General features: G+C 35.4%; 1 protein-coding gene across 1 annotated transcript; it reads right to left on the bottom strand.

Annotated features, from left to right (window-relative positions):
• Positions 1 to 1490: 1490 nt before the first annotated feature.
• LOC141290244 (XK-related protein 8-like) lies at positions 1491 to 11509 on the bottom strand. Its single transcript, XM_073822440.1, has 3 exons — positions 11196 to 11509; positions 10746 to 10939; positions 1491 to 2848 (listed from the first exon to the last, which is right to left on the bottom strand). Exons 1-3 carry the CDS (start codon positions 11507 to 11509, stop codon positions 2154 to 2156), a joined length of 1203 nt encoding a protein of 400 aa, XP_073678541.1. The 3' UTR covers positions 1491 to 2153.
• Positions 11510 to 15504: the final 3995 nt, after the last annotated feature.

Genomic DNA, 15504 nt, shown 5'->3' with positions numbered 1-15504 from the left:
CTACTATGTGTATAAAATAATATTTAGTGAATAATATTTAATAAACTACAGCCATCTTAAAAGTTGCTAGGCAATTCAGTCAAAAATACAAAGGCAGTGCTTTGATATACAGTATTAAATCACATAAAATATAACGGGATGAGATTTTGTCCTCAGCCAAAACGATTAGCTGTGGAACAAATCATACATTAATGAGACCGAAGACTGCCTGTTAGATTTACCCAAAACATGATGTTTAACCACTATAGAGACATATCATGTTAAAGTGTCTTTGGGGTTTACATGTTTTCTACAAATAAAACTGGAAAATCAAGGGTGACAGGCAATGCAAGGAGGACACGGTCCATTTCACTAGTTAAAATTGCTTGTTTCTGTTGATTTAAATATTTAAGAACATTTGGGATAATGTACACAAAGTCAGCAAATATATATATATATATATATATATATATATATCACTGTTCTAGTGGTTTTTGGATATTTTAATCAAATATCTTACATGTTGTGGCTTTAAATATCATTTGGTCACAAGTATGAAGTTCTGTCAAGAAACTCCAGATGGCTTTGGCTGATAGGTTCCACTCAATCTAACATAATGACATCATTATTTACGTGACACACCTGATTGATTTCTTTTCACATCAGCAGCCAATGGGCTCGGTGCTCAACATTTAACCCTTAAATGCATGAATGTTTCATTATTACATATTCAGGTCTCACAGCTTACCCGACCTGTATATCCAGCATGGATGGATCTCTAACTGCTGCAATAGCAAAAAAAACTCTCTTGATTTTTTTTAAAGAACAATTACAGACAAATAAAGTATATTTCATTACCTTTTCAAACTTAGTAGGAAACAATTTAAGCAGATGATTTTATGATTGCCGTCATCGTCAGAGCGCAGTATATTCAGCATCTGGCTGACATTCACAATCTCAACCATATTCTTCAAAGTCAAAATTTTGATCACTGGCAGATTGTCCACCACATCGACTATCAAATAACAGTGATATTTTATTGCGTACAGTAATTGCTCTGCAGCAAAGCCATTCAAACCAGTTAGACTTTTTGCTGATGATATTCTGTCGTTTTATGCCTGCCATAGTTATTAGTGAAACATCACGGCATTATTGTCTATTAAACAGTGCCACCTCGAGGAATAAAGGTGAATTGCATGTATTTAGTCATCAGATGTTTACATATTTTTGTGCACAAAAAATACTTAATACTTAATAAAAATACACTATTACACTCCTCGGGTCTCTAGCGACCCTATACACTTTGTACAAAAAAATAAAAAACATAAACAGATACTAATTTAAATTTTATATAACTTGAAAAAATGAAGAAGGGAGAGGGTAGTGAATGACGTCTCAGGTCGCTAAAGACTCAAGGTATGCATTTAAGGGTTAAATACTATAGAAACCCTCCACCTTCCCCAGCACCACCTGTATAGCTCTGCTACAGAGTGATTTCAGATGGGTGTTAATTCACATATGTGACCCTAGACTACAAAACCAGTCTTAAGTAGCTCAGGTATATTTGTAGCAATAGCCAGAAATACATTGTTTGGGTCAAAATTATTGATTTTTCTTTTATGAAAAAAATCATTAGGATATTAAGTAAAGATCATGTTCCATGAAGACATTTTGTAAATTTCCTACTGTAAATATATCAAAACTTATTTGATTAATAATATGCATTGCTTAGAACTTCATTTGGACAACTTTAAAAGTGATTTTCTCAATATTTAATTTTTTTTTTTTGCACCATCAGAGTTCAGATTCCAAATAGTTGTATCTTATCCGAACATATCCTAACAAACCATACATCAATAGACAGCTTATTTATTCAGGTTTAAGATGTCTCAATTTCAAAAAACTAACCTTTATGACTGATTTTGTGATCCAGGGTCATATGTGTTATATGTGCAGCAGCAGTATTTTAACATTCACAGCAGCATGTCTATGGCTGTATTAGCAGTAGTAAGTCTTAATACTTGCTCTGGCACAGCAGCGTAGCAGATCTATTCCACCAAGACCAAACATATGAGACAGTTTTTTCCCCACTAAAACAAGTTATTCTCTGTATAAAAACAGATTATAAATACATTTTATAAATAAAACCCTAACTTGAAAAGTTCAACCAAGTATTAAATGTAGAAATTGGCTGCCATGGTCCTGCTCCTCTTGATGACTCCAGTGGGAGGCTGCTCAGGAACTGCAGTTACATCTTCCAGAGTCAAGTCTGTGTCCATGTCATAATTTGCAGCTTCAGTTCTTTTTTTTTCATCACAGTTGGGATGAAACCATCTGTAGTATATCAATTTTACGAGTATCCCAATGACGTAAAAACCTAGGAGTGTCGGGATCACTAGATGAGGATTCAAGGAGCTCCAGCAGCCTGCATACTCAAACACCTTCCAGCACCAGAGGCCCAACAGCATCGCTGTGTCCAAAGCTATTAAAGTATAATAGACAACCACCGTTAATTTTATCCTTTCTGTTGATATGTTAAACCAGCTGAAGTACCAGATGAGTCCAACAGCAGCTCTGTAGAGCCATTCCCAACCAGGATGTTCCATGTGATTTGTTTTCTGGCTCCAGGCCAACAAAACCAGCAGCATCCACAAGGACAGGAAGTGAGCTATGATGTAGCATGGCAATACACTGCAGAAGAGCACCAGAGCAGTTACACGGGGAATAATCAGCAACAAGTTCCACAGGAAGTAGATGCCAGAGGAGATCCAGCTCATCTTGCGCTTTTTAGGAAGAAAGGCACGCATGCTGCGGTGGTACAAGGTAACACTACTGGCAATTGCAGCAGCTGACGTAAGGAATTTCAAAACTGAAATGAAAAATCATTGCGTGAAATTTAACATCACATGAAAATGTGATATAATCAACCATGCTGAAACACTAAGCAACACAGGGCAGTGCCACTGCTGAATGCATTGTTGTTTGGAATTAATTGGTTGAGTGAATGAACCAATGACTCATTCTTAAAAACAATAACTGCACCCATGTTCACATACTTTCTGAGTATGATCACTCAAAACAGCAGGACATTCTAAAATGCTAAAAATATTAGTTCCCTTCAGAATTCAAATTTGCTGATTATTTAATCACCCCCCATGTCCTCCAAGATGTTCATGTCTTTCTTTCTCAGTCAAAAAGAAATAAACGTTTTTAAGAAAAATACTCTAGGATTTCTTCTCCATATAGTGGACTTCAATGGGGATCAGCGGATTGAAGATCCAAACTGCAGTTTCAGTGCAGCTTCAAAATACTCTACACAACCCCAGCCAAGGAATAAGTCTTATCTAGCAAAACAATTGGTCCTTTTCTAAAAAAAATAAAATGTATATATTCTTTAAAGGGGTCATATGATGCAGTTTCTTGTTTTCCTTTGTCTTTGGAGTGTTACAAGCTGTTTGTGCATAGATCAGATCTATAAAGTCTCAAAACCAAAAAGAAATTTATTATAAAAGTTAAGACTCAGCCACACCTCCCTAAAACGGCTTGTTCAAACATGCCCCCACATGTCCATGTTACGGGGTAAGTAAATCTGCATAACACCACCCATATTTATATGGAAAGAAAGAAAGCATAACTTTTACCAGCTGTAGTAGTGTTGCAGCCGCCATGTTTTAAAGATGCAGTGAGTTTCATTGCAAAAGCGAAAGTACTTTGTTTGGCCTTCCAAATGAGGACACAACTAGAAATCAGTGGTTAAGTTATATTTACAACACTGTTCCAGAAGAGTACAACACAAATACTGGAGTGGGTGATGCGCATTTCACGGCTTACAATGCCAGCTGAACACAAAGGGGTTAAGGCTATAAAATGGGGCAATTCCAATGTTGCAAAGACAGTCTGCGCTTCTGACTGACGGCCTATATGTACGTTTTTATATTTAAAGAATTCAGTACTGACTATTCAAACGTGAGTTTTGAGCAGTGTAGAGTAGTGCTTGTTGTTTCTTGTTCTGCAATCGCAAATGCAGACATGGTGTTATGTTTACGTGATGCAACACGTAAAAAGACAGTATGAGTCATTATAATCAGTAGTTACAGATCTGGCCATTAAAAATGCGTCTATTTTCACGCGGCAGCCTGCAATTCGGCACGCGTGGGCACGCGTCCTGCCGCAGCGGCTTTTTTAGATTTTTTTACAACGTTGTTGCACTTCATATAATATCCACCAGGTGGCGCAAGGAACAACATTCTGTAGCCAAACACCATGGCCAGCTCTAGGGGGCGTTGGTCACAAATACCAGTACAATAGTTCAATGATTCCTCTTTCCTGAAATTATGGTTCAAACCAATAGCAAAAAGATAGCCTATTCATAAGCAGGTGCAGTTGTATTGTTATTTTGTTTTCTTTCTTTGTTTTCCTGACGAACATTTATTAGACTGCATCGGAAACAGAAATGTTAATTTCGGTTATTTTATTTCTCCAACCGACAACTGACGTAAACCGCTAAATTCGTTTTCAGGGATTAATTATACACAAGCAAGAAGCAGCATAAACATCAGAACCTCACGTGCAGAGCTTATGCACAGAGAAAAACCCAACAAACCTATATATAATAATAAATAAAATAGGCCCACATAAGAAATATATGTTTTTCTTTTCTGAATGAATAATAATTTAACAAATTAATAAGTAGCAAGCCTATATGCAGAATTTTAGGCAATTTCTGTGATGCGCCCTTAAACCAGCATCTTGTTTCCATTTTTTTTTTTTTTTTTTACAAATAGCCTACACGTTTTTTTTTTGTTTTTTTTTTTTATTTTTATTGTGATTGTACACAAATAACAGAAATATGTAAAATATCATAGTTTTAAGCAATGCCGTACTCTTGAACGAGTATTGTAAGCTGTATCCACTTTATTAAGGGGAAAAAAACCAAGTGATCCTGACGGCACCGCAGGCAGTTAAATAACTCGACAACTTTCACCTTCACAATAACATACATTATATATTTCAGCGTTTTAAAGCAACATCAAATTAAGATATGCATGTTTAAGAGGTAGTTCGTCTTTTTCTTTTTCTAAGATACACAATTTTAGATACACTGACAATTAATTTGAGTAGAGACAGATAGAAATGGGAAGGATAAATATAAACTACAGTATTTTTGCGATTTTGGTGCTTAGAAATTTATTCTAAGCGGGCCGCGGGCGAATAATATAGTTAATATAGCGCGGAGCGGGTGGATGCGGAATAAAACCTCGTGGAAGCGGGACTGGAAAAGCACTTTGTTATATCCTATAGACTATTTAGATACTTCATCATCAAGCAAAAATTTATTCATAAGCAGGAGCAGTTTTATTATTATTTTCTTTTATTTTTTTCCTGTTGAACTTTTATTAGACTGCATTGATAATAGAAATGTTAATTTCTGTTTTTTTTTTTCCAAAGGACAACCGACGCGTTTAGTTATTATTAACGACAAGATTGTCTTAAATTACATTTAAATTGAATCGTGGCTGTGACACATTAATAACAGTTAAATTCGTTTTGAGGGGTTAATTGTACACAAGCAAAAAGCAGCATAAACATCAGAACATCACGCGCAGATCTTATGCACAGAGAAAACCCAAAAAAGCTGTATGTAAAATAAATAAAAATGCCCATATGCGAAATATAAATTTCTTAATGAATAATAATTTAACAAAACGAAATAAAATAAAATTAATAAGTAGCAAGCCTATATGCAGAATTGTAGGCAATTTCTGTGACGCGCCCTTGAACCAGCATCTTGTTTACATTTTTTTTTTTTTTTACAAATAGCATACACATCTGTTTTTTCATTGTGATTGTACACAAGTAACAGAAATATGTAAAATAGCATAGTTTTGAGCAATCCCTTACTCTTGAACGAGTATTGTAAGCTGTATCCACTTAATTAAAGGGGGAAAAAAACGTGATCCTGACGGCGCCGCAGGCAGTTAAATAACTGGACCACTTTCACCTTCAGAATAAAATACATTATATATTTCAGCGTTTTAAAGCAACATCAAATTAAGATATGCATGTTTAAGAGGTAGTTCCTCTTTTTCTTTTTCTAAGATACACAATTTTAGATACACTGACAATTAATTTGAGTAGAGAGGAATAGAAATGGAGAGGTTAGATATACCGAGACCCGAGTTCGCATCAGCCTTATGGTGAAATCATTTTCGAAATCGTCTCCCTTTTCACTTATATCACATCGGAAAGGCATTTGTTTATTTGTTAATTAATGAAATAATTGAAAAGTTGAAATAAAGTATCAACTAGGGTTAGGTCACCTACCGTAAGTGTATCTGAGCACTATACTGTACTTTTAGGAGTGTTAATAATTAATTTTATTATTATTATTATTATTATTGTCTTTAGATTTGTTCTTACATTTTGATGCCGTACATTATTATGACGCACTGCCCATGCAGTTTTTTTTTTTTTTTTTTTCTTAAAAACTAATTGAAGTGAAAGGGAAGAAACCCATGTAGATTTGGCCTAATGTCCATAAATACTATAGCCTAGTATTGTATCCTAATATAGAAAATAATTTAGACAAATAAACAGAAGGCTCACTTTTGAAAACAATAAAGCTTAGCCTATATGACTGACAACGAATACAACAATTGTTAAGTATCAAAAGTGCTCCAGTGAGTTATGCAATTTTTTTCCACCTTTTTTTCTTTTTCTTTTTTTTTTAAAGTGGAAAAGTAGTTCTTCTATTTCGGAGAAGTTCATTAAGTCTGTCTCTTAACAGCTTCCAGTCACGAACTGCGGGTACTCCGACCAACGATCAGTAAAAGTTTTTTTTTTTTTTTTTTTTTTATTCATCTTTAAACAGCTCCGATTTACATCATTTTAGCCTGGAACTAGGCTTAAGTCTGTTCTGGGAAACCAAAGGGAAGTGTAGTTTTTTTTTAATTTTTTTTTTATCAGTTTTCTGAAAAGTAGCCGTTAATGAGGCATCAGAGTTAAGCGGCATGCAGTATAAAGAGCGAAATGTTTATGAATGGCAGAGTGGGGGTGGGGTGGGGTGTTGAATGCTGTCTGTTGCCTTGTTGTAATCAACATTTGGAGACTTGGGGGTGGTGGGGGCGGATTCCGACTGCATTCAGTTGCATTTCGAATTCAGCATTCAAATGCATGCCAGGGAGAAGGGGAAAGCTTTCCTCACACGCTCCACTTTTTTCAAAACATTAGTGTCCAACCTGACACGCGGGTCAGTGGATAAACAACCCGAACCCGACCGTTTTCAAATAACCCACCCGCAACTCGGACCGCAGAATAAAAAAAAATAAATATTGTACCCGACCCGCCTCCTGACCCGTATGTTTAATACTAAAGTGATTAAGCTGTGGAGATGCAGTCTGAAATATCCCGACATCAGAAATCCATTGGTGTACAAGCTAAAAAATAAAATTAAAATAAAACAATGTGTCCTGTTGTAAAGTCGTTGCCGTATTGTTGTGTATGAAGTTCAGATGTTATTATTTTAAGAAATATATATGTTTTAGGATTCTCCTTATTTTTGTTTTAGACATCCATCAATTACGGTGAATAAAAAAAATTCCGCGCTGGTGGAAACAAGACTTTCGCTTCTACTTTTGAGACCGGTGTTCTGACGTTTTTCTAAAAAAAAAAAAAATAAGAATTCAAAATTCAAAATTTATTGTCATAAAAACAGAAGGTGAATATAATTCAAAAATGTTAAGTATTTGCTGATTAAAGAAAACATGAAGGATGCCGCTTAATATTTGGCTTTTACGTGAACTTTAAAGCATATCCCTCATTCCATTTGTTTTCTTTGTTTTGTAATCTTTATATTATTTTCGTGAAATGTATTTTTGCTCAACATGCATTTCTCGTGGCCACGAGTTTAATGAATAAACCAACCTGCGTGACATTAGTAACCCAGAATTATTTGAGATATTTCGTTTTGAGTTAAGAAATTGTTTGCCTATATTAATTGTTATAGAAATTAATACAATATTAAATAATTATACAGGCGATGCTGTATATGCTAATGCTGTCTGTGCGCAATGTAGACAGCTTTCACAAGTGTTTACATGTATTACATGTTGGCCTACTTCAAATTAAATAGCCCTGCAAGAAACATTTCATGCATCCCACAATCTTGTCCATTGACTGACCTTCTTTTTTTCCCATTATATTTGTATTATTCGTTTGTATTCGTTATTTTTTCCTTCATTTTGATCTCGTTACATAACATTCTGAATGTAAATGATACTGTAAAGGTGCTATGACTGGGGTTTTTACTGGAATGCAGTTTAAAGGTTAAATTTAACATATATTGTATTTTATTTAGTCTAACTAATAGACAAATAACTGAAGAGTGAATCATTCACATAGTTTCATTTGGAAATAATTTATCGTCACACAGTAAAATAGGCCTACATTCCTTCTCTTAACTAAAGAATTGAACATATAAAATATGAATTGAACATATTTTATTTTGTTTAGTCCAATTAACAGACTAGACTATATAAATATTAAACTGTTTTACTGAGAAATGAATCATTCACGTAGTTTCATTTGTAAATGAAAACATCATGTATCGTCACACACGGGGATAAATACAATCAAAAAGTCAAAACGTAATTGGCATAATTGTCAGGCGTTAAAAATAAATAGCCCTAACCAGGTATTGAAATAATAATAACCTATAATAAGAATAAATAATAAGTGATTTAGAGCTATCTACTTTTTTCTTTATTGTGAATCGCTTAACCTAAATAACTTTATATATGCTATTTGGCATATATTTAGCAAATATTGTGAACTACAATTATGCCAATAAAGTTTTGACTTTATGATTGTATTAATGCCCGTGTGTGACCATACGATTTACAAATGGAACGTGAATGATTCACTCGACAATGAAACACTATATAGGTTATAATTAGACTAAAAATGAATATATGCCATATAGTATAATCAAAGCTTTCATGGCATGTCAGCATTTATCATTTAGATTCGGAATGTTAAGAGATCGAAATTAAGGGGGACATACTGAATATAAACGAATAATACATTTATTACAGAAAAAAAGGATCAATTAATGGATAAGACTTAAGGATGCATAAAATGTTTCTTGCAGGGCTATTTAATTTGAAGTACTTATATGTAATAAATTCTTGATAAACTTTTGAATGCTGTCTACATCGCGCACAGACATTCGCATATACAGCATTGCCTATTGTTAATATATAACTTAATATTGCATTAATTTCTATAACAATTAATAAAAACATTTCTTAACTCAAAATAAAAAATATTAATAAACCTATCTCTGATAATCCTGGGTTATGGTTACGCAGGTTTGTTTATGCATTAAACATAAGGATGTCGTTACCTCGACAAAATAATCTTGTGGCCACGACATAATATGACATTCCCAGGAATTAATATCTCGTGGCAATGACAAAAAGTAATATGACGTTCCTACGAATTCATTTGTGTGGCCACGACAAACATAAGTGAACCGAAGGTGTCCCCTCCAGGTTACCGTACCTTTTAGTTTGCAGCAATGTTTTCAGCCTGCTCCAGTCCAGTGCGTTACATGACTGCCCCCTACTGATCATGTCTTTCCTATGTCATTGTATTTTCCGTGTTCCTTTGGAATACACCGGCGTCACGCGAGACCACTTTACTTCCCGCGCGCATTTTAAATGGCCAGATCTGTATGTCCCCACTGGATGCAACAAATGCCTCGTTTATAATGGGTTTTATTGTGTCTCGTCGCGCTGAGAAACAGCATGGTAAGGGGCATAACATTTCTGTCACACACTTGAGGTATTCGGCCAATCACAATGCACCGGACAGCTGACCAATCAGAGAACAACTAAATTTCCATCAACGATGAGTTTTTTAAAAAGCAAAGTGTTTCAGAAAGCAACAATAATGTACAGTATGTGGAAAATAATGTTTTTTGAACCTCAAACTGCATAAACACATTGGATTACAACAAATACACAAAATAATGCTCTTTTAGCAACATCACATGACCCTTTTAACTACAAATGCTTGTCTTGCACTAGCTCTGGGATGCGTGTCCATGACTTTACGCATTACGTAATCACTTTGAAATGGTCACGTGTGGTTAGTTTTTCATCTGTGTACTTAGTTTCAAAAACATTGAAATTAAGTTTTCCTCTTAAAAATCATCTGACGTTGTTGATTTACCTTTTTTTTGTACTTTCTTTGTACGTTCACTTTGTTAGCACTGGGTGACCTTTCCAGCATGACTACGTAATCTGTGAGTAGAGCTAGTGGGTTAAAAAGTATGTCATTTTTTATTTTATTTCTTATTTCTCAACTGCAATTTGGACCTTGATCCCACCTGCTGATTCCCACTGAAGTCCACTATATGGACCTGGAATGTTTTCCTCAAAAACCTTAATTTCTTTCCGACTGTAGAAATAAAGGCATGAAAATCTTGGATGACATGGGGGTGAGTAAACTATTAGGAAATTTTCATTTTGGACTGAGGACTTGTTTGTTCACATTTCATTGGTTTTCTTCTTTTAAGAGATGATCTAAAATATTTCTGACTTGAAACAAATAGAAACTTGGCTATTTGGTAGAGACCTTCTATGCATTCTGTGGAATGCAATGTTTTGCCCTCCAGGTCTCTGCAGCAGTCATATGACTAACTATGAACAATTAATTTGTGGTTTTGAGACAGAAGAATTATGATCTGCAATAATGAGACAGACCTGTAATAAGCTCCAGCTCTCTTATCTGTAGGATTCTAGACATCATGAGTATGAGTTGTGGGACGCTTTCAGAAAACGTCTCAAATAGACGAAGCATCTGAAAGTCTTGGCTCAGGTGCATGGCAATACCCTCTGTGAAACTATTAGTGTGATAAAAAATATCCATTGTGGAAGTCTCTATCATCCCAGTATACCTGTGAATGCAAAATCCTTTCTTTTACTCAATTAACAATTTATATAACAAAACTTTACAATAGCCAACAGTGAGGCATCGGTTTGTATTTTGTTCTACGTTAAGAAGTACTTATCTATATTTGTAAACATATTGACTTTCAGGTTTCATTAATATCTTTGAATTTGCCATTTTGAAGGCTAACAAGAAGTATCACATTGTAATGAGGACTCTTTTTAAAAGTAGTGTGTGAGAAATGAGAAGCAAATCTGTCAGACCTGAGGCAGACTCCAAGCTGCAGGAAGTGGAATGGTTTGACCAATAAATGCTCCTTTGCAAATTTCTCCACTGTAGTCTCAAGCTTTTCCAGTGAATCAGAGTACCAGAGCCAGCTGAACACCTGTAACAACACTGAAGAGCCCAGCAGCAGAAAGATCAGCACTGCCATGTACACATAGGACCCATCCTGATAAAATGACACAACAGTCCAAATGTCCAGCACTATATCCAATACAAACACAACTAATCCCACCAAAGTAAACAGGTATTCCAATAAACGAAAAAAAGTGCATCTCTCCTGAGTCTCCACCATGATTCAGTCCAGTCTGAGAAACCTTACAGCATGACCATAATGTTTTTTCTGTAGGATATATGTAGGCGATATGCTGTTTAAAACATCTGAAACAGAAAGTCAAGTTTGCATCCACTCATAAACGCCTTCCAAGCCACGCCTTTAAATAGTCATGTCATGTGTCAAAAGGTGTTCAACTTGAAACGATTGAGGTATGAAGTTACACAAAAGCGAGATTAGACGGCTCTTTATGCTTCTGGGAAATTTGATGTCATTCACCGGTCGGTATGTGCAGCACGGTTTCAAGTCGAACACACCTGAAAACACTTTGAATATAGTGAGTGATGTCACTTGACACAAACATGTGAGCGAACACACACGCCTTCAAAGTAGGACTCTGTAGGATTTTCGTCCCAATTATACTGTACATCATACAGCATTTGTTTTCCAGATGCTATTCAGTCACAAGTAGTCATGTGCAGTGTAAGAGATTATTCATCATAGAGTGTAGATAGCTTCAGTAGTCTAATGGTTTCGGGCATGTAAATAATTAAATAAATTATCACAGTAATGATAATATCATGTATTGGCGATCTCGCAGTTCTGACGATAAGACCAACAGTACTGTAGCATATTATTTACTCACCCTCCATGCATCCTAGGTGTATATGACTTCCTGCTTTCAGACGAATGCAATCGGAGTTATATTAAAAACAATCCTGGCACTCCCAAGCTTTACAATGACATAGACTGAAGGGTGTTTCTCTCCATCAGTCCAAAACAATCGATCCATAATAAAAAGTGTCTCACATGGTTTTTGTAAGAAAAATATCCATATTTAAAACGTACGAATCACTTTAATCTAGTTTGCTGCTTTGGGAAGGGGCGTGGCAGGACTGAACACCATCTAAGCTGTTCGCCAATTGCAAACTTCTAACCAATCACAACACATTTGTTTTTGTTTTGTTTTTTGGAAAGTGGAACCCGGAACTAATCGAGCCATTTGTGCCAGGCTGGGGAGAAAGCCATTTTAATAATGTAAATTATGTGAAAAATTGTGCGTTTTTCGAATCACCAAATATGAGAGCATGTTCTAGTGCACCCCCAAAACAAAATAAAGACTTTGTAAAAGAGCATTGTTATGTCCCGTAATTTTGTGTGAGGAGTTTCTTTTGTATTTGCCTAATTATTATTATTTTCAGATCCTTCGAATGGACGTCAGCTCAATTGATCTTCTCTGCTGACATTATGACGACGCCCATTACTGAACCAATCAGGCACCCTCAGTTGAGTGCAAGGACTCTGAAATGATGGAAGACAGGAGAGACTATCCTTCCTAAATAGTATTCGAAAATAGAATTAGTGTGTCCCAAACTGTATTATGTTTTAAAAAGTATTGCAAAGATTTCCAGATGGTCTACTATTTAACTTCAGAATTCAAAGTGCGGATCAATGCGCACTCTAACGGCTAATATTGTATGGGGTTATTTTTGTGTCTTTATAATTCAAACAAACATTACAGTTTTGAGGCTGACATTTAGCAACTCAAAACCTTCAGCTCCCTCCACAAATTTTCTATGGGATTAAGGTCTGGAGACTGTCTAGGCCACTCTAGGACCTTAATGTGCCACTTCTTCTTGAGCCACTCCCTTTAAGAAAGTGCTCCTAATCTCAGCTTGTTACCTATATAAAAGACACATTGGAGCCAGATATCTTGCTGACTGATAGGGGATCAAATACTTATTTCACTCATTAAAATGCTAATCAATTTATAATTTATAACTTTTTTGAAATGCTTTTTTTCTGGATTTTTCTGCTGTTCTCTCACTGTTCAAATATCTCTCACTGTTCAAATAAACCTACCATCAAAATTACAGACTGATAACTTCTGTGTTATTGGGCAAACATACCTCCAAACCTTTATGAATTTCTTTCTTCCCCGAAACATAAAAGACATTTTTAAATCAAGTTGGTCATCAAACTATTACCGTTCCTTTCTGACTTCAACTATATTTTTTGGCCATATAATAAAAATAACCCAATGAAAGAAACTGAACAGAAGCAATTTGGATACCAACATTCTTTGAAATAACTTTGTGGTGATTTTTTAATCAACATTTATATTTCACATTGTCTTAAACTAAACAATCTATTGGTGTGACATAACAGCAACAGAACTATTGGGAAATCAGGGAAAATGTCAACATGACTATGATCACGTGGTTCTGGACATTGTATCTTGACAATAACATGTTGAATCCATAATTACCAGGAAATCTTTGTGAAAGTAGTACGACATGTCATCACAAAACACTCGTAGATAAATAACTTTTAATAATAACATTGCTGATAATAATATGCTTATAACAAATTGTTCTGTGTACAACTTTGCTTTCCAGTAGTCTTCCAGATCAAAAATACATTATAATATAGCTGCAAGCAGCGATTACTGGGGTTCAAGATATGTTGTTTAGCAAGTCTGTAACCACCTAAAACAATGATTGAAACTGCACTAAGTGCAAACAGCCCGCCTTGTTGGCAGAGGCCATTTACACTAACTCCACCCAGCAATGTGTGATTGGCATAGTCAACACTACAAAAGAAGGCTGTTTATCATCAGCTCCAGTGGTGCAGAGGATAAATTGAGTTTCACTCTTTTCAATGCCACTGGTCCAGGTTCGAATGCTCCTTCTGGTCAACCTTTTTTTTCTCCCTTTTCAAATCTCATATCATATCAGAAAGGCATTTATTTTGAATAAAAATAAAAGACATAATTGAAAAGTTGAAAATAAAGTTTCGCTTAGGGTAAGGGTAGGTGTAGGAAGGGCTTATTGTCCCAATAAGGCAGTGCCATTTAATATAATTTACACTCAGTACATAATTACTGCATACCGTTTTAATGTACTACAATACTGAGGTGCAGATAAAGGCATGGTCACACTGCACTTTTCGTTCCATTGACTTCCATTCATACGCATGCGAATGCGTTAGACCGGAAACGCAAGCCCGTGCGAAATATTTTTGCATTTCGCTGCGTTTGAAAGTTCAAGCTTGGTGAACTCTGACCAACGTATTCGCATCACATGACTCTGTGTGACCAACAGGAGATCGATACGTCACAGAATGACCTCTAGCTGAATGAAAAGAACCTTAAATTTAAACATTTAAAACTGCAGTGTAGTAGATTGTATGTTTTTACATTTAAATGTATTATTAGTGTCATGTGCTGAATTTAACTTATAAAAAAAAGGTGCAGAGCATGACGTCATATCACAACCGTTGCAGCAGCATCAGAGGAAATTTCGCATTCTCAAAGTCTAGTGTAACTGTGGCTTAATTGCGTCTATTTGCAATAAGCATTATAAATTATAAGAAAATCCTGCTATTTCAACATAGTGTAAATAGAATCTATAGCTATTTGCACTTAGTGTAAATATAACCAATTGTTATTTGCACTTAGTGTACATAGCATCTACTGTTAATAAAATATGATATTTTCACTTTGTGTACATAAGTGTTCTGAGTTTGGTAAAGATACAGCGGGGAAAATAAGTATTTGACACATCAGCATTTTTATCAGTAAGGGTATTTCTAAGTGGGCTATTGACACAAAATTTCCACCAGATGTAGCCATCAAGCCAAATATTGAATTCATACAAAGAAATCAGAACATTTAAGTATACAAGTTGAGTCATAATAAATAAAGTGAAATGACACCGGGAATAAGTATTGAACACATGAACATAAAAAGGTGCAAATGACAGAAAGCCAGGAGATCACCGGGAATCTGTCAGTATTGAGAGAGAAACCCTGCCCCCTATCAGTACTAATTGATATCAGCTGCTTTAATTGATGGCCTATAAAGGCTTCTCATTACCCAGAAGGCACACAGGAAAGACTTCATGATGGGTAAAAGCAAAGAACTCTCTCAAGATCTTCGTAATCTTGTCATTTTGATGGGAATGGTTATAGGTGCATTTCCAGAATGCTGAATGTTCCTGTGAGCACTGTGGGGG

The sequence above is a fragment of the Garra rufa genome, chromosome 17 (genome assembly GCF_049309525.1).
Source record: "Garra rufa chromosome 17, GarRuf1.0, whole genome shotgun sequence".
NCBI classification, from domain to species: Eukaryota; Metazoa; Chordata; class Actinopteri; order Cypriniformes; family Cyprinidae; genus Garra; species Garra rufa.
The sequence above is the reverse complement of the archived record's forward strand: the minus strand, read 5'-3'. Positions and strand labels throughout refer to the sequence as shown.